The 27,325-nt window shown below is 39.1% G+C and overlaps 1 protein-coding gene across 5 annotated transcripts in view; it reads right to left on the bottom strand.

The window, feature by feature from the left end:
• The window catches only part of FHIT (fragile histidine triad diadenosine triphosphatase), a 1,463,343-nt gene that overhangs the window by 164,617 nt on the left and 1,271,401 nt on the right, over positions 1-27,325 (bottom strand). For all 5 annotated transcript variants that reach the window (XM_053668986.1, XM_037137395.2, XM_037137392.2 and 2 more), the window contains one exon: positions 26,656-26,724. In XM_053668986.1, the coding sequence (XP_053524961.1) occupies positions 26,656-26,724 (69 nt within the window). The remainder of the gene's footprint in view (positions 1-26,655; positions 26,725-27,325) is intronic.

Below are 27,325 nucleotides of genomic sequence, written 5' to 3'. Positions count from 1 at the left end.
AAGCAGAGAGTTACCTACAAAGGAGTGCACATAAGACTATTAGGCAATTTCTCCAAAGAAACTTTGCAGGCAAAAAAGGAGTGGCAACAAGTATTCAAAGTGAGGAAAAGCAAGGACCTACAAACTAGATTACTCTAATCAGCAATGCTATCATTTAGAATGGAAGGGCAGATAAAGTGATTCCCAGATAAGATAAAACTAAAGGAATTCATCATCACCAATCTATTATTACATAAAATATTAAAGGGACTTAAGAAAATGAAGATCAAAACTATGAACATTAAAATGACAGTAAACTCAGAACTATCAGCAACTGAATGTAAAAAACAAAAACAAAAACATACTAAGCAAACAACCAGAACAGGGACAGAATAACAGATATGGAGATTTGGAGGGTTATCAGCTGGGAGCAGTAGGGAGAAAATGGAGGAAAGGTGCATGGATTAAGAAGCATAATTGGTAGGTACAAAATAGACATGTAGATGTTAAGAATACTATAGGAAATGAAGAAGCCAAAGAATTTACATGCATGACCCAGAGACGTGAACTAAGAGAGAGGGATTGCTGGAGAGAAGGAAGGGTACTAGGCAGAGGAGGGGAAAGGGGCAAAAATTGGGACAACTGTGATAGCATAATCAATAAAACATATCAAACACACAAACAAAAAGAGTTCCATGGTGGGGTAGACATATGTCAGCTACCTCCTTCACACCAGGAAGTTATTATGCCCACATCCACACCTCGAGTGATGCAGGTCTGGACTGAGCCTGTGTGTCTCCCTCTCCTTGGCCAGCCAGGCCTCTTCATCTCTCCCAGCGGCAGGCTTTCAATACCAATCATCTCTCTGATGGGCACCAGCATAGGGATATGCATATGTGCCCTTGCCTTATGGGGAAAAAAAGGTTGTTAAAAATTGGATATTCATAGATGTCTTATAAGTGAAATCATTTTATATTACCATGAAGAATGACTTGTTTGAAAGATGCTTGCAGTGAATTTTTGGGAAGCAAGAGATCCACATGCACTCAGATTTCTGTTTCGATTTTCCTCAAGAGAACAGAGCTGCTTTTAGAAGACTATTGAATTTAGAAAAATTATGAAAAGCAGACATATGAAAACTCCATTGTTTCCAAAGTAAAGAGAAAAAAAGGTGAAAGTAAGCTTATAAGCTAAAGATGCATCTTGATAATAATTTGATATAAAACATAACTCCACCCATAAATAGATTTGGCCTGCTCTATATCTTCTGGGATCCTTGAGTTGCCTACAGGCTCTGTCTACCCTAAATAACAATTCTGTAATTTGCAAGATGAAGAATAACAACAGAGAGAAACTAACAGATTTTTACACCATCAGGAGGGACATAGCTGAACAGGCAGTGGTGTTGAGCACAACAAAGTAAAATTCGAACCTCCTAAGCAAACTGACAAATTGCCCTCTGGAGTCCAGTTCCCAGCATCAGCACCACTTTGCCACAATGGCCTGTCTCCTGCGTCTGCTGCCTAATGGCTCTTCACGCCAACAAGGGCAGTCAGTGTGATTAAAATAGCCATCAACAAAACAGTCCAGTAATTAGCCGTCTTCTTTGTTAAATATAATTCTGGTCAGCAAGATTGATAGGTTCTCTTGGTCATTAACAGTCTATTTAACAACCATCAATTTCCAGTCATCACTTTTCTGAGTCCTAGTGTTAAAGAGGTTAGGGGGCAGATTGTACTCAGGCAGAGTCAAGAGCTGGAAAATTAAGCCAGAAATGAAAAGCAAGACTTACAAAATAGTATTCCTCAGAGTGTGGTGTGGACCTATGCATAAATAGAGTATTATAATATTGATACTAGAAAATTTATTCAAGAACTTTTTTAAAGGGAAAAAATCTTAATCACTGTCCTATGCCATAGCACAATAACTTAAATGGGGCTGGGAAATTATTAAAGATCAAACCCAGCCAAAATCAAGATGTAGTTAAAAACAATTCCCACCTATCCACCAACTAGAAAAACATTGCCTAACCTCGAAAAACAAAATGTGTTCTTTAGTCATGTTTAGGCATCCTGAAAACATGGATCCTTGGAAAGTGTTTCCATTTTTTTAAGCAAAAAATAGATATAGAAACTTTTAAACTAGCCTTAAAACCATATTTAAAAGCTGAATCACTGAGTCAGTCATTACAACACACTACATTTTCAAACTTTATCTACAAAACTCATAATTATATAGTTAATTGTGTTGGTCAGTTAGTGACAGTATCTTAATACTACCACATTTTGATCTAACATTTTACCTAACCCAAACTTGTTGTCAGCCATGTGTTTTGTTGATGTTTTGGGTCATCTACAGAAAAAGAGCTACTTCTTCCACTGTTAGTGGCACAGAGTGGTACAGTTAGTTGCACAGAGATCCCAGGCTTCAAGCTGCCAGTTGGTGACATAGCTCAGTTTTATTCTACCCTTGAGTGACCTAATACAGGGAAAAACAGAAAGAATAAGGAAGGAATATATTTTTCATAGCCTTCAAGTTTTAGATTGTTGTACAGAACTCTTTCTAGTTTAAGAAGAAAAGAATAAAAGATGAACTGAATTAGTCCAGGTAGCTAAACTGGATTTTGTGTATTCTAAAATAAACACCACCAGAATTGATCCTCAAAAGTATGTATCACTAATGAGAAACCTGAGGATGCCCCCAAAGGTCAAAGATGTCCCTGTGGAACCACCAATGTGACAATATCACAGTGTTGCTAAACACCACGCATGCAGAAAAGATGTTCTATCTGCCTTTGTAAAGTTAAAATGGGAAATAACAGCAGAAAAATACTAGTTCTATTGACCAAAGTTCAGAGGAGCCTGAAATGTTACTTACAAAACACTTCAACCATTTTTCCCTTTCTTTACAAGTTTACTGGATATTGATTCACGTGTGTCTGCTGCAAACCCATGTTCTGCCTCAGAAGAATTCATAGTGTAATAATTGAGGAGGTAGAATTAAAGTATTGATGGGCAGGTAGGTGTCATCTCAAATATCAGCTCTGATCAGTTGGCGGTAGCCTTTGTTGAAAAGGATTCTGAGGCCCTATCTGGATTCAGTGGAAAAGAACAGCATGATCAGTTAATGGTATCTAAAGAGTCAGTTTCACATAGTTTATGAGCCTTGATTTAGAGGTTAAGAGCCTGTATTCTGAGGACACACTGATGTTTGAATCCCAGCCCTATGACTTAGCAGCAAGGCAAGATATTTAACCTCAATTCACCACATATAAAATGGTAAAAATCACAATGATGATCTTATAGGGCTATGATCATTAAAGAAACATGACACATTAAGCAACTTTTGCAATGTCTAGCACCTAACGTCCACTTAGTAAACATTAACATTATCACCAGCAGGACTCATCACTGCTGCTATAATTGGCATCACAGAATAGAATGGTGGCTTGTCTTCTGTCTGTGTTCTAGAATCCACTCCTCAAGTGTAGAACTGACAGGCATGACACTTTGAAATCCAGGTAGCAGTAGAGAAGGAAATTGGTAAAATCTACGCATTCTTCATAGAATTCTTCACACTCACTGAATGTTAATTTGGTAGGACTAATTCCAAAATGCAACATGCTATAATGGTGGTTATAACATTTTTAAACTGTGACAGATCGAAATGCCTTTCAATGATTCATATTTTTAGGGCACTACAAAGTGATCAAAATCGGTGCATCTTGACTTAAACAATCATTTGGTCTTTTACAGGCTTCCCCAGACTGAGAACATGAAATCCCACACCTCCTAATTTTATGCAAACTGAATGAGGAACCGAAAGGAGACCAGTTCCACCCCAACTGTTACAAGTTGCCTTCAAGTACAGCAATTTGGTTCTACCATTAACATGCAAGGAAACACTTTCACACCTGTAGGGCGATGAGACTAGGCTTCTAAATTTGACTCTATTATTAAGGCTTCTGTTGGTTATGGCCATTAGGCAAATAGGAGTTGGAAAATGGGCATGAGTTCTCACCTGGGGACAGTTTTTGCGCCACAGGGAATATGTGACCATGTCTGGAGATACTTTTTGTTGTCTGGAGATATTTTGGGAAGATGTTACTGGCATCTAGTGGGTAGAAACTAGAGATGCTTCTAAACATCCTACTATGCATGGCCTCACCTCCACAACTAAGAATTACCAGGTTCAAAACATCAACAGTGCTGAGGTAAAGCCCTGAATCAGTATGAAACACAGGTCAGTGTGGACTTATTGCTAAGTGTTTCCCTACTGGACTGGAAGCCCCACAAGGGAACGGACCATTGAATCTTCGGTGCTTAGCATAATGCCTAGTACTTAACAGGAATTCTATTAATTTTTCCAAAGTGAATAAACTAGAAGAGTAGAAAACAATGCAGGTCACCATTTTTCTTTGCAGTAGAGCAAGTACTTCTTCCATATCAAAGGCATACAGCAAAAAAAATTTTTTAAAGTAGAACATATAACCAAACATGATTTTGCTTACTTGGGTACTTAGCACTTAGGCCCCTTTAATAAATGTCTCCCTTCCTCCAGCATGCCCATCTTCCCTAGAGCAGTTAAGTGGGGAACATCTAGAACCTAACAATAAGTGTCAACTTACCACCAAAATATTTTGAGAATTCCTCACGTTTTTCCATTGTTACCACTATCAAGCCATCACCATCAATGCCTCTAACAGGTGATCCTGCTTTTGTTTTTGACCTCTAACTTCCATTATCCACACAATAATAACCTTTTAAAGGCACCAATCAGAGCGCATCACTCCTGTGTTCAACACCTGCTAAGTTCTAACTGAAGCTTACAGTGCCTGTTAGGTCTGGCACTTGCCCACCTCTCCACACTCAAAGAGTAGTGGCCATCTGGCTACTTAATTAACACGTCAAGTTCCTTCCCCCTTAGAGCCTCTGTAATGGCCTGAAATGCTGTTCCTCCAGAGCCTCACCTGGCTGGCACTTGCACATCATTAAGGAACCAGTTTAAAGTCACCCCATCATGGAGAAATTTTCTGACCACACAGGATAAAGAACTGCCCTTTCCCCTTCATCTATCAGACGACCATTTTGTTTTATTGTCTGCAGGTGATAAGGAACAGTCTGAAGGCTTATTCTTTATGTGTTCAGTTATATTTGCATATTGGTCACTCCTGCCACACTAGAGCATCAATCAGCTCAACAGAAGAGAAATTGGCCTGTTCTCAGCTACAGCTCAAGTACAACCCTGGCACAACGTAAGGGCTTAATACAAATTTATTGAATGAATAGGTTTCTGAAGAATGGATGGATAGATATTGAAAGAAGATAATAAAGTACATTATCTGAAAGGAAATGTGTGTGAACTGTCACTTGCAAAAGTTTCCAAGAATTCCAGATTAAATCTCAAATCTCAACCTTTGTTTAAGTGAGATCAATTCAACCTAAGACTGATCATCAGAGTAATAAAAAAGTGGTTAAGGATTTTAATGAACAAGTATAACTTAGAAATGAAATTAACAACTTAGTGTAAATTTCCCTCATTATTTTCATGAGCACTGAATTTAAATATATCATATGTTTTATACTTCTTACAAGTAAAGAGACAATAAAATACTAAAATGAAAGTACAATAAAATAATTTTAACAATGCTCATTTTATAACCATGGCAATGATTTTGTAAGTCTCCAAATATGGTTCAGCAATGTTGACTGGTATGCTATGAGAGAAAAGTAAGTCTGTTTTCCTTTTATAATTTTTGTTACTGTGAAAAAGTATTAAAATATTTAATATTCACAGGCAGTATTGAAAGCAAGAATACAAGTGTGCCATCCCTTGCAGAAACCTGGTACATATATAGTGTAGTGTTGCTTTTTTAGGACCATGTGATATATTTGAGTGCATGCCAGCTATAAAGAAAAGAAGCCAGAAATATGACTGCAGTGGCTGGGGGTAGGGGTACGACGGTAGTGTACCAAATCAAGTAAAGTCAAGGCTGAGACACATAATGCCACACACACCTCCTCTTGCTTCCTGCTCACCCCTCCAGCTCCAGTTGTCAGCCACCCAGCAACACTGAACAACTTCCAGTGTCTTGAACTTGTTACAGTCTGAGGATATCTGTGCTTCCCGACACCGTAGTTCAATGCAGTGCAGCAGAACTCTCTGCAGTGATGAAATGATCTAATTCTGCATTGCCTAATGAGGTAGCCTCTAAACACAGATGGCCACAAGTACCTGAGGTGTGGTTCGTACAACTGAAAAACTGATGCTTAACTTAATTGTAATTAGTTTCAACTTACATAGCCACATGTGGCAAGTGGCTACTGTATTGCATGGCAAAGGTCCATTTGGATGGCTTTTCAAACCCCCCTCCTTCACTGGTCTAGTAAATTCCTGCTCATCCTTCAAGTCACAACTCAAATGTCCCCTCCTCCAGAAAATCCTTCCTGGGCCTGTTTCTGTTTCTTCTGTGACAGGTACATACATTTAAAAAATATCCCTCCATCATACCCTGTCATAATTATTTTATGACATATTGATTTCCCACTAGATGAGAATCTCTTAAGGGCAGGGACTCTGGCTGGCTCATCTCCAAATCCTTAGCTGAACACTGGGCACATGAGAATCACTTGACAAATATTTGCTGGATGCCCAAGTGAGACAGTGAAATGATCTTAAGAAGTGAACAAATACAAGCACAGCTTCCCAGGAAAGCTCTTCCCCAGGGAAGTTTTTACTGCCTTCATACAAAAAGTTGAAAACCAGATATGACCTTCACATACGGTAGCATTTTGCCATGTGTATTTTTTTAAATAAAAATTATTTTCCAGTGTTAGAAATTAAGATTTCCAACATTTCCAGGAATGATCATTAGATCTGGCAGTTTTAGTCCCTTATTCCTGGTTGGCAACAAGGAAACAGAATGAAACATGCAGCTGGCATCTTTTAGATAATAAACATACTCTACAGATTTTTTTCTCACTCCTGGCCAAATTTAATCATTTATGGTCTCTATCTTTCTTCTCTGGGCTTTGCAACTTTTTAACTGCAGACACTGAATAAAAAGCCACGAAGCTCAAGTTCAGACATGGACCTCTCACTTACAAAGTAAAATAACATTAAGAACAATAATAGCAATAACAGCAACAATAGCAACAACAACAATAATGGCTGCTAACATTTACTGAGCATTACATGGCAGGTATTCTGCTAGGCAATTGATACACATTGTCAGATGAAACCCTCCAAACTACCCCATGACCTAGAAAATACTATCGCTTCATTTTATCAATGAGGAGACCAAGATTCTAAGGATGACACTAGGAATCAGCACAAGGTTCTATCCCCAGGTCTGACTTGCTAGAGTCCTTGCCACCAACTCTCCATTATAATGTCATATCTCTTCTCACTCCTTCATGTTTCTTCCTGCCTAGATTTAGATGCTGAGTGTGAGTCAAAGGGGACTTTGGGCAATTTATATAACTTCTCTGTGTTCTGATCCCCTCCTAGCAATGAACTTCGCAAATAAGAAGTGACATTACTTCCAGAGATACATGTGGGCACATGAGATGATGTAAGTGAAGCACTGAACTTCTCAGACATTTTCACAAATGGCAAATGATCTCATCAGACAATGCCTGGGGGAACGATGAACACCTGGAATCAGGGAGGCAGGGACAGTTTTAACCATTTAAAACAAACAGTGGCATTGTGGCTTCAGCTAGCACCCACCCTCAACTAGGAAGAGAATGTCTCAGTGCAACCGATAAAAAATGTGGCCCCCCCCAAATGTTTCCCATGGCTTTGTGCCAGTCAGGTGGCATCGAAGGGAAGAAACTCAATGGAAGGAATAAGAATCAGCTGTTGTGGCACCAGTGCTGCATTGAGCCAGTGGCCAGAAAACTTTCTGTAGAGATTCAGCTGGTAAATATTCCAGTCTTTGTAGGCCATATGTAAACCAAGGAGCATGTGTGTTTTCCAATATAACTTTATTTACAAAACCAGGCTGTGGGCCCACTAGCCATCATTTGTCATCCCAAGCTAGGCACCATGGGGGCCTAGCAGAGGCTCAGTAGGGGACATTGCACCTGGTCTTCACCACCATCCAACACAATAACAGGAACAATACAAGACAGTCCCCAATGCATTCATCTCTCTGGGGAGCCCCACCCCTCTAAGGCAGAGGGGTGGATAATGACAGTGACTTAAGCACTAGGCTCGTAGGGACTCCAGTCCCAGGCTAACCCCATTGGGCATGAGGACAGTGAGTCTCTACCTTTCTCCAGTGAATAACCCCTCCCAGCAACAATGCACCTGGAGAAGAGAGCAGGCAAGGCAACAGGGCCTTTTAACCACACAATGTGTGAGCTCCCTAAGTCAAAACCAACAGATGACAGGCCTGCAGTACCCAGGAAGTAGCCAAACAAGAATGCTTACTGAATGTACAAGAATATACACTTAGACAAAAGCAAATGCCGCTTCCCCTCAGCACCCTCTTTGACTTCCCCAGGTGCTGCCCCTTGGTGCTGGGCACCACCTAGCACCAAGTGATCTCCTTGTGCTTGAACTGCCCACTCTTTATATACCATGCATACACCAAGATTAGTGGTTTCTGCTTGGGCCAAATGTTTCAGAGCCTGTGTACTCCTTCTCTGATGTGATAATCCTGAGGTCAGTTGCTTTCTTTCATGCATGTAACCAACATGATTCCAGGAGGCAGAAATTTAGTTGCTGTTTTGGCTGTTCTTCTAATCCCTCATTGTCATTATGTTTTGGGTTTTGTTTTCATTTCACCCTGTTTTTATGCACAGTATTAGGTCTGCTCATTTCTACACTGTCCTTCTAACTTATTATATTGATATATTTTATTGTCATTCTTATTCCCCATTGTCTTTTTTTCAAGTGCAATGATGAAGAACACGAGAGTGTGCACAGTCTAGGGAAACATCCTGGGGTGAGAGGCAAATGGCCAGAGTTTCAGCCTCAGTCTGCTCTGAGCAGAGTCTGGTCCTGAGCAGACTGGACCCTGGATCCTCAGTCTGCTCCTGTGAGCAGCAGGACCCTGGTCCAATAAGGAAACATCTTTGAACTTCAATTGTTTCACCTATAAGATAAAGGTAAGTATGTCAATCTCAGATGGGTACTATTACAAGGATTAAATGAGTTAAGTGAGGAAAATTATTCTAACAACTCAATAACAAAAAGACATATAATCCAAATAAAAATGGGCAGAGAGCCTAAATAGACATGTCACCAAAACAGTTACACAAATGGCCAATTATGATATTGCACAAGGATGCTCAATATCATTAGATATCCTGGATGGCTAATCAATCAACACCACAGTGAGATACCACTTTACAAGACACCCAGTACAATGACTGTAGTAAAAAGTTAGAACATGAGTGTTGGTGAGGATGTAGAAAAGTGGGTCCTTCACACACTGCTGGGAGGAATGTAAATTGATGTGGCTGCTTTGGAAAATAGTCTGGCAGTACCTCAAAAGGTTAAGCACAGTTACCAAATGACTCAGCAATTATACTGCTAGGTAGATACCCATGAGAAATGAGAACATATGTCCACACAAATACCTGTACATGAATAGCAGCATCCACAAAAGCATTATTCATAAGTGTTACTCATAGAAAAGTAAAACAACCCAAATGTCCTTCACCAGATAAGTGGATAAACAAAATGTGCTATAGACATACAACAGAATATTTTTTGACAACAGAAAAGTACTGATTCATGCTACATGATGTATGAAACTTGAAAACATGAGGCTAAGTGAAAGAAACCAGCCACATAGGACCACACAATGCACAATTCCATTTATGTGAAATGTTCACAATAGGAAATTCACAACGCCAGAAAATAGATTGGTAGTTTCCAGGGGTTTGGGGACGAAAGGAACGGGAAGTGACTACTATTAGGCATTGGGTTTCTCTTAGTGGTGATAAAATGCTCCGGAATCAAATGGTTGTGATAGTTGCACACTCTATGAATACATTTAAAACTATTGAATTGTGCCCAGGCTGGTGTAGCTCAGTGGATTGAGCACGGGCCTGCGAACCAGACAATGGCGGTTCGATTCCCAGTCAGGGCACATACCTAGGTTGCGGACCAGTTCCCTGCAGGCCAGTTCCCAGGAGGGGACGCACGAAAGGCAACCGTACATTGATGTTTCTCTCCCTCTCTCCTTCCCTTCCCCTCTAAAGATAAATAAATAAAATATTAAAAAAAAAAACTATTGAATTGTACATTTTAAATTGGTGACCTATATGGCATTTTAATTATATCTGAATAAAACTTATTTAAAAAAATATGGAACGTTCTTACCTTTGTGCATGATGCACAGTAGAAACTAAAAATTGTCACTATTATAAACATTAACCTACCTGGACACCAGTTTCTCCATTTTTAAATTGCAGTAGATTATCCAAGAGCCAACTCTGTTATTCTCAGAACCTAAGTGCTCAAATATATGTTTGGCAAGGTCTTGAAAAGACTATTTGGACTTAAGTAACCAGGAAATCCCTTTACAAGTTTGGACAGGACAAGGGTGGAAGAAAGGGCTTTTATAATTGTAGGTAGCAATTTGAAAGAACAAATGTGGGAATGATTTAGTTCTCTGTTTGGCCCATAGGAGGGCAGTTGCTTAAGCAAATGGTTAGTGATTGTAAGGAACATGTAGGATGAGGAGGCAAAATTATATTTGAAAGGGTTTTTAAAACATTGTTCAGACTTAACACAGCATTGGAATGTCAAGTTCTGGTTAGAGTTCAAATCCAGAAAGGTCAATGGTCCCCTCAGTCATATGTGGTTTTGCTTTCCATGGCTTCAGTTACTGATGTTCAACCATGGTCTGAAAATATTAAATGGAAAATTCCAAAGGGAGAGAGAGAGAGAGAGAGAGAGAGACCACATTCACATAATTTTTGTTATAGTACATGAAGTCTATCCAGAAAAAGTACAGTCATTGTTACTAAAATGAGAATGATTTGTGCTACAGTGATGGAACCTGGCAGCCAAGAAGAGTGGACTGAAATGTGCATGTGTGAACAATGATGACTTCACTATACTAGTCAGTGGGGGTGGTAGATGCCACTGAGTGAGCATGTGTACTGTTTGGCCGTTGCATTCAAAATAACATCAAGTACAGCAACAAATCTGCATGAAATTTTGTGTTAAGCTTGAACTTTTGTCCATGAACACTATTCAGATAATTCAGAAGGCTGCCACTATGGGCAACTAGTGATTGGCAGCTTCACCACGACAACATGCCTACTCATGCATCACATTTCCTACAGAGTTTTTGGTGAAGCATCAAATCACCCAGGTGACTCAGCTCCACTACAACCCAGATGTGGTACCCTGCAACTTCTGGCTTTTCTCAAAACTAAAATCACCTTTGAAAGGGAAGAGATTTTGAACCATTGGTAAGATTCAGGAAACTATGTTGGGGCAGCCCATGGTCATTGGGAGAACTGTGTAAGGTCCCAAGGTGCCTAATTTGAAGGGGACTGAAGCGTCATTGTCCAATATGTACAATGTTTCTTGTATTTTCAATAGATGTCTCTAATTGGCTCTTTTTATTATTAACTATTGTTAACCTATTACTGTATAATTCACAAATTAAACTTTATCATAGGTATGTATGTACAGGGAAAAAACATAGTATATATAGGATTCAGTACTATCCAAGGTTTCAGGCATCCACTGGGGGTTTTGGAACCTATCCTTTGAAGTTAAGGAGACACTACTGTACCGCTTGGGAAGGGCATGAAGAAAGAGGATAAGAATCAGAACAGAAGAGAAATTGTACAAAATAGTGACTGCTTCAACATCATAAAGGTGACGGAATGAAGAATAAATAATCTCTTTCTTAACACCTAACACAGTTAACAATAACAACCACAAAATAATGGCGCAAACCAGGGAAATATTACCAGTAGCCTCTAAACGGAGACTTAAGTACAAACTCGCACCATAAAATTCAAAAGAGGGACCTAATAAGAGAAAGAATAATAGAAAGAACTGAAGAGAGGGAAAGAAACAAAGAGAAGATAATTTTGGTACAATCTGGAGTTGCACCAAATTCTCCCACCCCAACCTTCAGAAAAAGCTTGGGGACAGAATATGAGTTGACACATTATAAGAATGCTCTCTAATTTCACACACAATCAAGAGACAAGTAGGCTAGAGGAAAGATTTGGCAACCTTGGGAAGCCTCCTAAAACCCCTAGAGAGTAGAATCCCAGGACATCTGCCAAGCCAAGAATAGAAATAACTATGAGAGGTGTTTGTCAGAAAAAAAGAAATCACAGAACTTGGTGAATGAAAGCATACAGGGAATAAAATAAAGAATGAGCTAGAGATGAATCAAGTTTCCTGGCCCGGATTGCTCAGAAGGGAGTGCCAACAGTAAGGGTGGGTGGAAGATGGAGAATATTATGGGAGCAAGAAATGCATTCTGTTTTTCAGATGCATGAAGTTAGAGCAACTGATCTCTTAAAAGTTTGGATATACAGATCAGCCTAACCTAGAGCCTTACAAGTTGTTAACCTTTGATAGGTGTGTGTGGGACTGGTTATAAAATGTTATTTGAAGATTTAAAAAGTGATAGCACCAGTAAACTCAGATTTTTAAAAAATCACTTTTTTTAATGACCCTAGAATCATCTAGCTCCATTATACTTTAAATATTTTTAAATTTCAAACTCTCTCTTTTACATATTATAAAGCCAGTCTGAGTCATCTTGCACTTAGAAAATAAGTATGAAAATCATGGTAGGGAATAGCAAAACTGAATATGTAACTTTCTTCACTGGTAGAAGGACAAACATTTCCAATTCTTGCAGCTTAAAGACTATTTTATATGTCAAAAAGATTTGTAATAGGTTAGTTTCAGGATTACCTTCTGTACCTTGATAAAATCATATAATTTTTAAACATCAGAAATCAGGTTGATTCACAAATAAAAGTAGAATCACCTAACTTTGTGGAACTCTGTGACCAGTTTTGTGGAAGCTACTATGACTGGGGATAGAATTTAAATTAAAGGGAAGGTGAGGGATTCACCTGTGTGATGTGTTCAATCACAGGCCCCTGATGAAGTTCACTACCTCAAGTCTACCGAATATTTCCTTTGCAAAAGATCCCATCCTCCTTCTTGCATATTCTGACAATGTGTGTCTCTGACATTTGCTCTGTGAGATAATAACCAAACAGTAAAATGTCCTCAAGTGGAGAGTGGTCTTGAGTGAACAGTAAGCCTAAAGAATGTGAACACAGTTCCTTGGTTATGTGTATGTGTGCACATATGTGTATAAAACTTTTCGGACAAAAGCAGTCTTAGTAATTTTTTAGATTTTGAGAACATTCTTCTATCTCAAATTGGGTGTACTTAACCTGGGACTTAAAAAGTCCTAATAGTACTTACAAATCTTTAAGGTGTATGTGTAAAGATTTAATATTTTTTTGTTTGTTTACGCAGGAAGTTTCCAGCTTTCCACAGGATTCTCAAAGGGGTCTATTATCCAAAATGGATCAAGAACCTAAGCATGTGAGATGTCTAAAAATTAAAGACATTAAAAGCTTATTTCATAAATCTATATAAGAGTCATATTGACAGCTTTCTTGGAGATCAGTTCCTGGAAGTCCCAGTGGCTCGATGGTGGGGTCAGTTGTGTCTCAACTGCCTCATGGCTCCTCCTCCCTATTATTTTCATGTCCCAATAATTATTCTCTTAATATTTCTACCCATAAAATAAAATTCCAAAGGAATTAAAATGATTCTCAGAACCGTTTTTCCACTTTTTCAAAGACTATTGTCACTTTGAAAACTGTAAATAGCATTTAAGATGATATTTAATTTTATATTTGTGCCAACATTTAGTGGAAATGTCTAAGTTTTGAAATAGCAGAAAACTCACATTCCATCTGGTGTGTTTTCATTTTATCCCCTCTTCTCAGTGAATTTTAAAAGTCAATTGCAGTGTCGATATCTTTTCTGCTATGCTAATGTGGCCTGCAGGAAGAAATCAAAGGGTGGGAGCCCCCAGGGCAGGTGGTTCTTTCTCTATTGAACCAGTGTCATGGAATTACAAAGGGGAAACGTAGAGATGAACAGGTGCTTAGAAGTGACTGAGATGAGATGAATGCCTCTCAGTTTGAGGATAGAGAAACTGAGCCCCAGACAAAGGGAATTGACTGAAGCCTCATTAAGGATTGAGCCAGGACGGGATCTTCTATAGGAGGGAAGGAATGTGGTCACTTCCTTCCCTGAACCTGACAGCCCTTTATCAGAACATACTGTTCGTGGTACTTAGTGGTTTCTATTTTCTCCATAGTTATTGTTGCTCAGACCTTATCTACATGAGACAGGTTAGTGTTTCAAAGTAACCACTGGTGTGCCATTTCTCTCTGGACCCTCTTCTGACTAAATGGAAGTATATTTACTGCTTAGAAGTAGTCTTCTGTCCTCACCAACTTAGTTTCGAAGTGCAAAGGGCACTGGTCCAGTGTGAGGGAGAAATGATTCATGCAGGGATAAGAATGTTAAGCAGCTCTACCTGACCATCCCCAGACTTGAAAACAGAGTTCAAACTGCAGAAGGGACACAGATAAGAGAGATATTGAGAAATAAATAAATAAAGATTGCAAGAGAGGGAGACAGAGGTTGAGAATAAGAAAAAGAGAGAGAGAAAAATTAAGAGATTGAAAGAGAGACAGAGAGGTTGATTGAGGGATAGAGATAGATAGATGATAGATAGATAGATAGATAGATAGATAGATAGATAGATAGATAGATAGAGAGAGATAGGTTGAGACTGGGAAAACACAAATATACACTAGGGCAGTGTGCTCTACCCCTGCCCTTCCCCCAATCCCCTATCTGAATCCTGAGATTTAGACACATTAGCTTCATATTTGTTGCTGTAACAAAGTTCCACAAATTAAGTGGCTTGAAACAACACTAATTTACTATCTTATAGTTCTGGAGGTCAGAATTCCAAAATGTGTCTAAACTGGCTAAAGTCAAGGTGTTTGCAGGTCCTTCCGCAGGCTCTAGGGGAGAATCTGTTTTCTCACCTCTTCCAGATTCTAGAGACTACCTGCATTCCTTCGCTCAAGGCCCACTGCCATCTTCAAGGCCAGCAATGACCACAGGAGTCTTTCTCATGCCTATCACTCTGACACTCACTCTTCTGCTTCCCTCTTCCATGTTTAATGTCATTTTGATTATATTGGGTCCACTCATGTAATTTTGGATAATCCCCCTATCTTAAGGTTAGCAACCAACCAACTACCAGTATATAATGGTCTCTGTTAATGAGTGAGATAGAGCATAGAATGTCTGCTTTTAAAAAATGACCCCTAATGTCTTCTTTAAATTACAAAATTACTACATATTATTGTATAAAGTTTGGGAAATGCCAAAGAATATAAAGAAAGAAACAGGTGTGATCTATGATTCCATTTTCCAGCCACAGTCCCTTGTAACTGTTATGGGAAATGAAGCGACCAGACACTGAGGGATTCTGGAGTACGAGGTTTACTGTTTAATGTGCACAGGCCCAGAGGAGTCATTTCCAAATTCTGAGCCCTGAACAAAAGATTCTTGGGGAATATATAGATTAGGGGTCTTCCTATCTACGTGGCAAAGCAGGATACAGAAGCAGAATGTGGTAATTATTTCTGTCTACAGGGCAGAAGCAGAGTTCAAGGATACAGAAGCAGAATGCGGTAATTAGTTCTGTCTATGGGGCAGAAGCAGAGTTCAAGGGCTCCTATCAGTTTTTCAGTTTCCCATATCATAACTACTAGTTGCATATGCTTCCATTCTGTTTCTGTTCACACGCCACTCTTTCACTGAACACCATATCCCAGTGTATTACATCTTTAAAATTATTTTAAAGTACTCTTTCCTATATCTGAATGTATACCTTCAAACTATATTCCTCTATTTAGAATTCAAATTATTTCTCAGGATATTTTTCAAATTAAATAGAAAAGTTGTAATGTTTTATAGATACGCACTCTGAGGTAATCTGGGAACTATGACATGGACACAAGAACATTGTTGAGCCTAGAAAAGGATAAATTAGAAATATCTTTTATTTTCTTGGCAGGGTATTGACACAGTTCCAGAATATAAAGGTACATTGGATTGTTCTGTCTTCGACTGGCCTATTTTAGAGAATGATGGTGGGGGCTCTCAGGGGCGATTTATTAGACTACTTTTTGGTGAATGCCAGAAGTGGGTGGGTCCAGGGTCCAGGGCTGGCCTTTCTGACTTGATTCTGGAGTTACCAGCCAAGTCCTACTAACCTCTAACCAGGGGTGTCCAATATTTTGGTGTCTCTGGGTCATATTGGAAGAAGATGAGTTGTTTTGGTCACCCATTAAATACATAAATTCTAACAAAAGCTTATGAACAAAAAAAGGTTTTAAGTAAATTTATGATTTTGTGTTGGGCTATTTCATAGCCACCCTGGGCCACATGAGGCATGTGGACTATGACCAAACTAGGCTAGAGTAAGGCCTGATATTTCAGCTTTAAAATCCCATTCATTCCCCATCAGTTTTGCTAGTTTGAAAAATACTTTGTCATCTCAGTAAAGGTAACAATGTGAAATACTGCTGTGGCAAGTATGGTTCTTTCTGGAGAGGTAGTTTGACAGGAAGGAAGGTAGTGCCCCCAAAGGAGATGGGGAATTATAGCTGATAAAGGAAAACCACAGAGGTGAGGAATGGGAGAACAAGCCTCTGAATTCAGAGTATTGGGGATTCAGCTAAACAAACATATCTTGAGAACCTACTCTATTAGATAATGGGATTTATTGAGTGTGAGGAAGCAGAAAGGACAGAGGTGATTAAGGCACCTCTGGGAGTTGAGAGGCAGCAAAGCAGAAGGAAGCCCAAACTCTGGATCCAGAAGACCTGAGTACGAATCCCAGGTCTGTGATCTCAAAAGAGTTACTATGTTTTTCTGAGCCTTAGGTAAACATAACTCATCACCCCATATTGCGCTTCATTGGATAGATTAACTCATCAGCATGCTAACGTCATAATCACACCATATTTTCCTCCACTTGATAATATAACCAATTAATGAAAATTCTATTCTTAACCTCTCTCAAGAAATCTAATTCAGCCTCTAGACAAAGAAGACCAAGTGATGAATCCCCTTCAAGTTCCTCATGTTCTTGATTCTGAGATGAGACCAAAAAGAAGAAACTATCCCAGTGTCTCAGGGAAGGAAGGTAAATGATAGATACACCATGTGGATGAAAAATGGCCTAAGAAGACAAGTCAGGTTGCTCATTTCAGGTTATTTCAGGTTCAGAGGGAAAAAAACACAGCCTCAGTCTTCACATCAACTGACATGGCCAAGAGAACCAGCTGAATTACACATGGATTTGACTCAAATGCCCAAATTCCTCCCCAAGAACCCTGAAGGGTTTTCTAAGAAGAACCAAAATTCTTTTAAACAAAAAATAAAAAAGAAGATGCTGGAACAAGACTTCATTTCTGTGCAAAGGGAATATTCTATGAGTTCTTTAGTCACTGCATATGTAAGAAGGATTTCCAACAGGTACTGGTGCAGCTTCTCTAGAAGATATTTAGGGTCCCCTGAGAGTGGCAAGCAAGGACTGTTTCTTTTTGAAGAAAAAACAAGGCAGTGATTTCCTTTAATATTTTAGTGTGTTTTCATGACATGAAAACACTTTAAAGCATGGAAAAGTATTTAAAAGGTTCAATGCTCAGAAAGGACAACTTGGGAATTAGACATGCTTGGCCAGAAGGGGTGGGTGACTTCCTTGTGTTATAAAAAAAAAACCAAAAACCTTAAAAAGGAGTTATAATAAAGTACCTAGCTGGGAACTGGTGTGTTGTATCCTTAAAACAGAAGGAAAAAAAATCTTTGGAACGTGCCAATTTCCTATACTCTAAGTCTTACACATTTAATAGTAGGGAGGTGTCAGAACCTATAGGATTTAGTGAAAATATAGGATGCAGGGTGTGTGTGTATAAATGTCACTAAGGTTGAACAGAGATTTGGAAACTGAGATTTAGCCCGGGAAGTCATAGTCTCTAAGAAAATTACTTATTCACTATTTTTTAATTTTCCATAAAAATGAAGGATAATATTTTCCTCAGACCAAAGGTTTTGTTGTCAGCCAGAATTTGGTATAAACAAGCTTTGTCATGAGGTTGTTATAAGGTCTTGAGAGAGACACTCATCCTCAGTGGGGTTTATCTTCAATTAAATGGTATTAATGAGACTTATCCTGCCAGGTTTATGAAGGATAAAGTAATATATACTTACTTTACTTTAAAGTAGTATACATTATATACCCCGAGGGGTCCTGGCAGGAGGAGGCAGTGATTGGTGACCTGGGTGGGTACAGTTGGAAACCCAGTAACGTTTGCAAGGCAGCTGGCTGACCTCAGACACACATTTATGTGCAGAGAAACCAGGCAGGTTTAAAAACGGTCAGTGAGACAGACCACGAAACCCAGGGCCCCAGCAATGGGAAATAAAGCCTAAAAGCACCAATAGGAAAAACTTCCGGGGGCTGGGGTGCTGGGAGAGGCTCCTAGCCACACAGGAGAGTTCACTGGGGAGACCCACAGGGTCCTAGAATGGACACAAGCCCACCCACCTGGGAACCAACACCAGAAGGGTCCAATTTGCTTGTGGGAAGTGGCAGAGGGGACCAAAATTCAAGAGAGAGGGGAACAAATGCCATTTCCCCTTCTCTGACCCCACCCCCAGTTATAACCCAGCAACTGAGCTGACCCACCCTAGTGAACACCTAAGCTTTCACCCCTCATACGCGTAACATAATGGCTCAAGCAGAACAGCTCAAAGCCCCAGAGCCAATACTTCTAAGCGACCAAGAGATAGCCAACCTATCAGATGCACAGTTCAAAGCACTGGTGATCAGGATGCTCACAAAACTGGTTGATTTTAGTTGCAAATTAGATAAAATAATGAAGGATATGCTAAGTGAAATGAAGCAAATTGCACAGGGAACCAATAGTGATGGAAACAAATCTGGGACTAAAATCAATGGCGTGGACCAGAAGGAAGAAAGAAATGACCAAACAGAAAAGAATGAAAAAGCAAGAATTCAAAAAAATGAGAAGAGGCTTAGGAACCTCCAGGACATCTTTAAATGTTCCAACATCCGAATTATAGGGGTACCAGAAGGGGAAGAGGAAGAGCAACAAGTGGAAAAGTTATTTGAACAAATAATAAAGGAGAACTTTCCCAATCTGGCAGAAGAAATAGACTTCTAGGAAGGCCAGGAAGCTCAGAGTCCCAAAGAAGTTGGACCCAAGGAGGAACACACCAAGGAACATCATCATTACATTAGCCAAGATTAAAATGAAGGAGAGAACTCTAGAAGCAGCAAGAGATAAGGGGACAGTCACCTACAAAGGAGTTACCATCAGACAGTCAGGTGGTTTCTCAAAAGAGACCTTACAGGCAAGAAGGGGCTGGAAAGAGGTATTCCAAGTCATGAAATCCAAAGACCTACATCCAAGATTGCTCTACCTAGCAAAGCTTTCATTTAGAATGAAAGGGCAGATAAAGCACTTCTCAGGTAAGGTCAAGTTCAAGGAGTTCATCATCACCAAGCCCTTATTATAGGAAATGTTAAAGGGACTTCTCTATGAAGAAGAAGATAAAAAATATGAACAGTGAAAGGACAGCAAACTCACAGTTATTAAGAACCACACCTAAAACAAAAGCAAACTAAGAAGAAAACTAGATCAGGAGCAGAACCAGAGAAATGGAGGTCACATGGAGGGTTAACAAGAGGGGAGTGGGAGGAGGAGAAGAGGGAGAAGGTACAGAGAATAAGTAGCATAGACGGTAGGTAGAAAATTGACAGGGAGAGGGCAAGAATAGTATGGGAAATGTAGAAGCTAAAGAACTTGTGACACATGGACATAAACTAAAGGGAGAGGAATGGGGGAGGGGGTGTGCAGAGTGGAGGGGAATGAAGGGGGAAAATAGGACAATTATAATGGCATAATCAATAAAATATATTTTAAAAATAAAGTTAAAATAAGGAATTTTTAGTAAGAAAATTTCAAGTAATTTTTAAATACACAAATGGTCCAATTTTTAATTATTGATGTTAATTAAGGTTTGACTGCAGCAGTCACTGTGAGAGGCAAGGAAGAAGACAGATCAGGAACAAGGATTCCTTGGAGCGGGCATTTTCCAACTTAACTAACACACATCTTATAGAGTCCCACTGGAATATGTCTGTTTGGAAGGAGAATTCACTGTGAAGGGCAGATGCAACTGCACACAAAGCCATATTCAGAATATAAAGAAGGAAGACCTTAGAAGTGTTTTGACGGAGTGGTTGTACTTTGATATTATGGATAGAGTAATGTGTGATTAACTTTTTCTTGCTTATTTCTCAGCATGCGATTGAGCATATTCAAATGAAAAAGGAGAGCAGTTCTGGGAAAACTGACTGACGGTGATAATTCTCAAAGAAAGCTCTAGGGAAAATCCATAAAGGTGGCATCCTTTGTCTTGAGTTATGTCTAGATACCTGTCCTCTCATTATCAGACACTATGTTTTGCCTTCCTCGACTATTTTTTCTTGTGTCCAATCATTTCATGATTTTCCTTGGAGGCCACCAGTCCACCATTATCGCCCTCTGTGCTTCTCAAGAATTCTACATGTGACAGCCTTCACCAAATGTAACTAACTAATCTCAGTTGTATACACCCTGAATTCTTATCTCTACTAGAGACAGGAAAAATGGTGAAAATAATTTTTAACCAGATAAATGCTTCTCTACTAATTTTGTTTCTTACTTCCAAGGCACATAGAGATTTAACTCAGTAATAATATGACTTAGGAAAGGGCCAACCAAATGTCTATCCAGCTCTCTTATCATTAACATAGGTATAGACAAAGAGCATGTAATGTCACAAATCATTGAATTACCACTACCATATATTTATTTGTTGGCTATATCATCCAGATTCTTTGAGTTAAAAGTTCTCATGAATTTAGAAGAACCTACTGATATTTTATTTATTCTGAACAAGGGGTAACAAAATTTATATTCCAAAATTCTCAAACACACAAAAACTCATCCCTCGATATGAGGACATCATTGAACCCAGAAGGAAAACAAAGTTAAATGTCTCACTGAAACATTAGCTCTTTTTTGGAGCTTCAGCTAGAGACCCATGGACTTAAATCCCATCATTAAATGGTGTGTGAAGGAGAGCCAAGTTCAAATATTATCAGCAGTATATAATTCTCTTCAGCCTTCAGGGCCGAATGATGGGATTTTAGCAAATTGATTTTGTTCATGCATTGTGTTAAACCAAGCAGTTGTTTCCCCTAAGATATTTGAACCTACAGTTAGTTGCTCTCTTTGAAATTCATGGTTGAATTTGTTCAATTGCTGGTTGCTATTCCCATTTGCTTTAATAATAGTCACTTCCTTCATCAGTAATGGGTTTTATATAGAGTATACAATCAAAACCATTCACCGTTACCCGTAAACATTTGATGAATTGTCCAACATAGCTGTAAGAGTTGCTCATTTGGGATACAGCTAGGGTAAGCTTAACAGAGTTAATAAGATGATGTACCATGGCATTAGGCAATGAGTGTTTCCCTCCCCACTATTAGTTGTACACGCTCTTTTATCTAAGGAACTATTTATGTCACTATCATAATCCTCATCAACTTGTCAAGATAATGGAGGGTCCACTGAATTCAGAGAAGGCCTCACATAGCTCAGATAAATTCAAAGGGCATAAATGTAGAAAGAGTTTGGGAGCAACTAATAAATAAAATCTGCATAGAGAATCATAAAGAATGAATGGGCTTTCTAAGAGATCCTGCCTTGGAGAGGGTACAACTTGAGCTCAGTTTTGAGGGAAAGAAAAAAGACTCATCCTCTGAAATGGGGACGATAAATTAGTAAGCAAAATGTGTAAAGACAAATCCAAGACAGAGAGCTGGAAGAAGAGCAGATGAAGATAAACTCAGGGATAATAACCAAGGTTGTAATAAAAGGAAGAAAGCTCCTGAGACCGCTTTCAGCAGATACCACATCTGTACTTGTTAGACACACACAAGTGTAGGTTTAAGGGAGGCAAGTTACTTATCAACTTTGACAAGTGCCTACCAGACTTGCTTAGCAATCAGACAAGGTTTATAATTACTTCACCAAGCCTTTCTGATGAGCCACAATTTGCAGCTGTCTGCACACTGATTTCTGACAAACTGATTTTGTTCTACCAATGCTTCATTAAATTAACCTCAGAGGGCTGATATCACTATGTCAGAGTTTCACCCAAAGTAGCTATAAGTTAATAAATTGCCCTTCTGAAAAGCAAGATGTTCTCTCCATTTAAATTATGTCAGGGCTAGTAGGGAACTTCAAGTTCTTCTAGTTCAACACTTTATTTTTTCATGTAATCACTCATTTAACAAATGTTTACTGAAGACCCATTCTATGCCAGATTAGGTCCCTGTTCTCAAGGCTTTACAATGCAGTGAGGAATACAGACATTGAATAGTAAACTAATAAATTATTTCAAGTGACATAAATAATAGGATCATAAACATGTAACACGATAGAGTTACCCAAAAGGATATAAGGGATTAACTACCTTAGACAGATTGAGGTGATCAATGAAAAGAATTCTTTGAAGGGTGACACTTGAGCTGAGATTTGGATAGAGATGTGAAGCCACAAGACAGGAAGGAGATGAAAGAAGCCACAAAAAGGCCCTGAGGTAGGAACAAGAATAATACATTTGACAAAAGTAATTAGTAAGAGAGAATGAGAGTAACAGGAGCAAGGGAAGTAGGCAGGATGTCCTAATGAAGTTAAGGAACTCACCCAGGGCCAGAAAATTGTAAATAAGTAAGTGAGATAGTATAATTAATGTTACGGATAAGTGGCATGCACAAAGGACTAGACAGAGGATCCTGGGGGTAGTCATTTTGAGTGGTAGAGAGAAGAAAAGTACCCCATGAAATAGGCAGGGATCTCAAACTCACAACTGTGATGCAAGGCTTCATAAGAGACTGAGTGGTGGGAACTGCAGTGACCTAGAGAATGAATGGCATACCTAATAGCATTCAGACTCATTCAGGATACTTTGCAGGCAAAATAAAGCACATCATTAACAAATACATTTCAAGCAAAATAAAAAAATGAGGAAGCTAGCAAATCCCCTGGATCATCAATATGCAACAATGAGCTGGAGAAAACCTGGGAAGTAGGCTGGGAATGAGAAAAAACCAGTAGAGCATGGTCTAATATAAGTCAAAGAAGAGTTACACTTTATATTTCCATGAACTAAACAACAAAGAATGTTTTATTAGGCAGTAACCGAATGCCGTAATACTAATAACAACAACAAAACCCCACAGTATTTGTGATAGAACTTACATAACTTAAAAACAGAGGTAATAATCAAATGGGCCAGATTTGTAAAATTATGGAACCATGAGGTCCATACAAAGGTGAATCATGGTCATCCACTCTGTGCTTGCACGGACCCAGGGATGGGAAGTTCCCCATGCCTCCCCACAAGGCACATTCTAGCAATTCGACCTGTTGTTACGTGGAGCTAGTATCTGCTTCCTTGTCACCTAAAAGTCCCAGATCTTCCCCCTGGAGCCACCTGACAGTGCTTTAGATAGTTAGAAGCAGTGACCCTGTCACTCTTCCCTCCACAAGTGATCCCTTCTCTAAATAAAACATTTCTACCATTAACTACTCCCCAGATCACTATTCCCAGACTCTACCATCCTAGTCACCTTCCTGTGAACTTTCTCTAGTTTGTCACTGTAAACTGTAAACTGTCTCTAGTTTGCCCTTGTATAACAGTGCCCAGAAAGAACACAGCATTCCCAGCTAATTTTTAGCATAGGGTTTCTTTATGCATTGTTTTCTATTTCTGCAGCAGTAGGAATAGAATTGCATTTTACTAAGCTCTGCCTCCTGCTGTCCAAGTTCTCCCTTTCCCATCTTCCAAGCCAGTCTGTCTGTTTTATTTCATGGACACGTGCATAATTTCAAGTCAGTGCTCCTTTCAGTATAAAAAAGGCTGTCCCTCATCACTTTATCATTTCTGATTAAAATCAGTCTAATGTACATCACATCCTGTACCAACAATGCAATGTTTTGTCTTTCTCGTGCCAGTTTCTATATACTATTTATTATGTACTCAAACTTTATACATAGAGGAAGAAGATCTGAGAATTAGTGGGTTAAAGGCAGAGGGAGCATCCAATAATCTGGCTTTGAATATATGTTCCCCATTTACCCATCATTGCTAGGTTTTAAAAACAAAATTAATAAGAACAGAAATCAGCTACTTATCAATAGAGGTGTAGTATGTACTAAGTCCTGTAATAAACTTTTAATGTACAGTATGCTATATATTATACATAACAATCTCTGAAATATATTTATCTTCATTTCAGAGAGGAGGGAATTAGAACACAGAGATTAAGGGGATTTGCCCAATGTTTCATGATCAGTGGGTGGCACTGGGATTTGAAGCTAATTCTGCTTGTTTTCAAAAAGCTCAATCTTGTCATAGTCTCATGTAACAATCTCCCTCAACCTCCTTCAGTGGTTGCTACCTATACTACATGTTACCAGTTGATTAAAAAAAAACTCTTGCAGTAATTACTTCTCCTGAAATGCTTCTCCAAAAAGGTAGGAGGTAGGGACTTGTGTAGCCTCACCTGTGGGGTCGGAGGCCCTATGCAGTCACGTACACAAGGACAAAAGGGTAAGGTTGGGGAGAAAGGTCATGCACCACCTCACTGCCGGGCGCTGTGTTTCTAACTGGGCTGAAATGCAGCCCTGCAGCTCCTATCACAAGCACATTTGGAATATAAACAAAATTTCAAGGTGACAGTTCAACCAATAAAAAACCCCACAGTGTTTTCAAGCACTTTTAATACCTTTTTAGCAGTAGTCACTTGTATATAAATCATGTGCTAATTTATTCATTAAAATAGTTTGTACTTGGCAACATTTTATTAACCTTAGTTTATGCTAATATGATCAGTAATTATATTTTTTAAAAAACACATCTCTTTATAATTACTCCATAATTTTGATTTTCTCCCAATTCGATTTAAGCTCTTATCAACCTCAAATCATATTCCACATCCAAAGAAAATGAGTTTGGATTATAATAAGATATGACTTCAGGAAAGTCTAAATTTGGAGAGACATGATCCCCATACCTAGCCATGTATCAGGATCTCCTAGGAAATTTCTTAGACCCACAAAATTACTAATTCCCCAGTGCCTCAGTAATCTACTGGACCAGAGTTGGGACCTCTTGGGAAAGGAGATTTGCAGCAATTACCCTACTGACCAGCACTTGGGGACCAATGACTAGAGCATTTTCACCCTTTACAGGTCTATTTCAGCCTTTGGAAAACAGAAAGCACACATAGTGAGTGATATTCCCAAAGTATAAAACCAATTGCCTCAAAGGATCCAGTGAATCCCAGGAAAAATAAGTCTCAATACTAACTCTTGGCCTCTGGTTCTCTATTTTCAAGGTCTAATAGCCATTTAATGCCCAATTATTGCAAAGAAACCTTTAAAAAATGCACAGCTTTTATGTAACACATAAAAATAGGATAGAGATAGTCATAGGGGGTTAGCTGGTAGAGCCACTTGCTAAACAACTAAAGTAAAAATCCCTCTCAGCCCTGGCTGGTGTGGCTCAGTGGATTGAGTGCCTGCCTGCAAACAAAAGGGCCACTGGTTTGATTTTCAGTCTAGGGCACATGCCTGAGTCACCAGCCAGGTCTCCGGTTGGGGGCGCATGAGAGGCAACTACGAGTTGATGTTTCTCTCCTTCTCTTTCTCCCTCCCTTCCCCTCTCTATAAAAGTTAATAAATTAATTAAAAACAAGAAAAAAAATCACTCTCAAAGGGTTAGAACAGGAGTGTCAAATGGCTAAAATGGTACCTCTCTCCTGTTTGACACCACAGCAGAAATTGATAATCAATCATAGCACATTTCCTTGTTGCATCGAGAAATAGCCTCAAAGCCTTTTCACCTGAGCACTCCAGGGCACCACTACCATCTGATCTGCTCTTATGTGTGTGGAATATGTTTACCCTTCAATGGCCACAGTAAATAGTTAAATCATTCAAACAAACCTAGTCTTTGCTAATGATAATTCAAAGTTTGAATTTGAATAAATGCTATTTAGCAAGACAAGCTGAGTTCCAAAGTATTTTAAAAATTAAATGTAACATTTTACTAAAATAACCACATATCCATCTGCTTAATTTCCACTGGTTGTGTAGATTTTGTCCTATGGAGACACTGGGTCATGGTTCCATGCAAACATTTGGTGTTCTGATAAATGACAGGCAGAAATCACAAGGGCATTTAGATTTTGCCCGGTTTCATTTGCAAAAGAAAGTCACTCTAAATTCATTTGTCTTCAGTTCCCATAATGGTCATTCTGGGCTACTTCACCTCTACTACTGCTTCCCAAGTCATATTGGTGGAATCCCATCAAGAACAATATACATGGTAATACATACTTAAGCTGCTTTCATCACATGGACAGCTCCTGTGATTACACAATAAGATCAGAGAAAGCAGACCCACCTCATCATAGATGCTGTCATTCCTGTGAAAGTCTCCAGCCTTCCTGGGAAGAACGTGGATGTGAACATGCTGAAAATATACAAAAAAGAAAAAGTAAAATGTCATTATCTCCCCCTATATTCTCACACTTGACAGTGATGCTCTCATGAAGCCCAATTACTCCACATTGTTTCCTGCTGGATTATTTTTCATAGGAAGATGACGTGCACCTTCAGTAACTTGATCTGAAGTCTGCAGAGAACAGAGGCACAGAGCAAGAGAGAACAACTTGGTGGCATATTTGAAAGTGTGAGTGAAATGCCAGAGTGTTTTAGGGGCCCTGTGAAATTATTCATAGCTGTCAGTCTTGGTTGTATTTAACCAATGCTTTGAAATGACAGCATGTCTTAAAAGGTGACGACAGTGCCTTTGAAACTGACAAGAAGTAAGAATTGGCTAAAACAGAGAACTGCGTAAGTTAAGAGAGTACGATGGATCCTGGGCCAAATTACAGAACCCAGGCTTCAAATAATAATCATATATAATTCTCATTTATTAAACTTTTAATTATTATGATAAGAAAGCTCTGTGCTTGGCATTTGCCACATTTAATGCCCTGAACAAACCTGTGAGGCAGCTCTACCATGACCTCCATGCTACTGATGAGGAAGTCTACTCAGGGGTCCAGGCC

The sequence above is a fragment of the Artibeus jamaicensis genome, unplaced genomic scaffold, assembly GCF_021234435.1.
Source record: "Artibeus jamaicensis isolate MK-2021 breed Jamaican fruit bat unplaced genomic scaffold, CSHL_Jam_final contig_519, whole genome shotgun sequence".
Taxonomy (NCBI): domain Eukaryota; kingdom Metazoa; phylum Chordata; class Mammalia; order Chiroptera; family Phyllostomidae; genus Artibeus; species Artibeus jamaicensis.
This window is presented reverse-complemented; position numbering and strand designations above follow the sequence as displayed.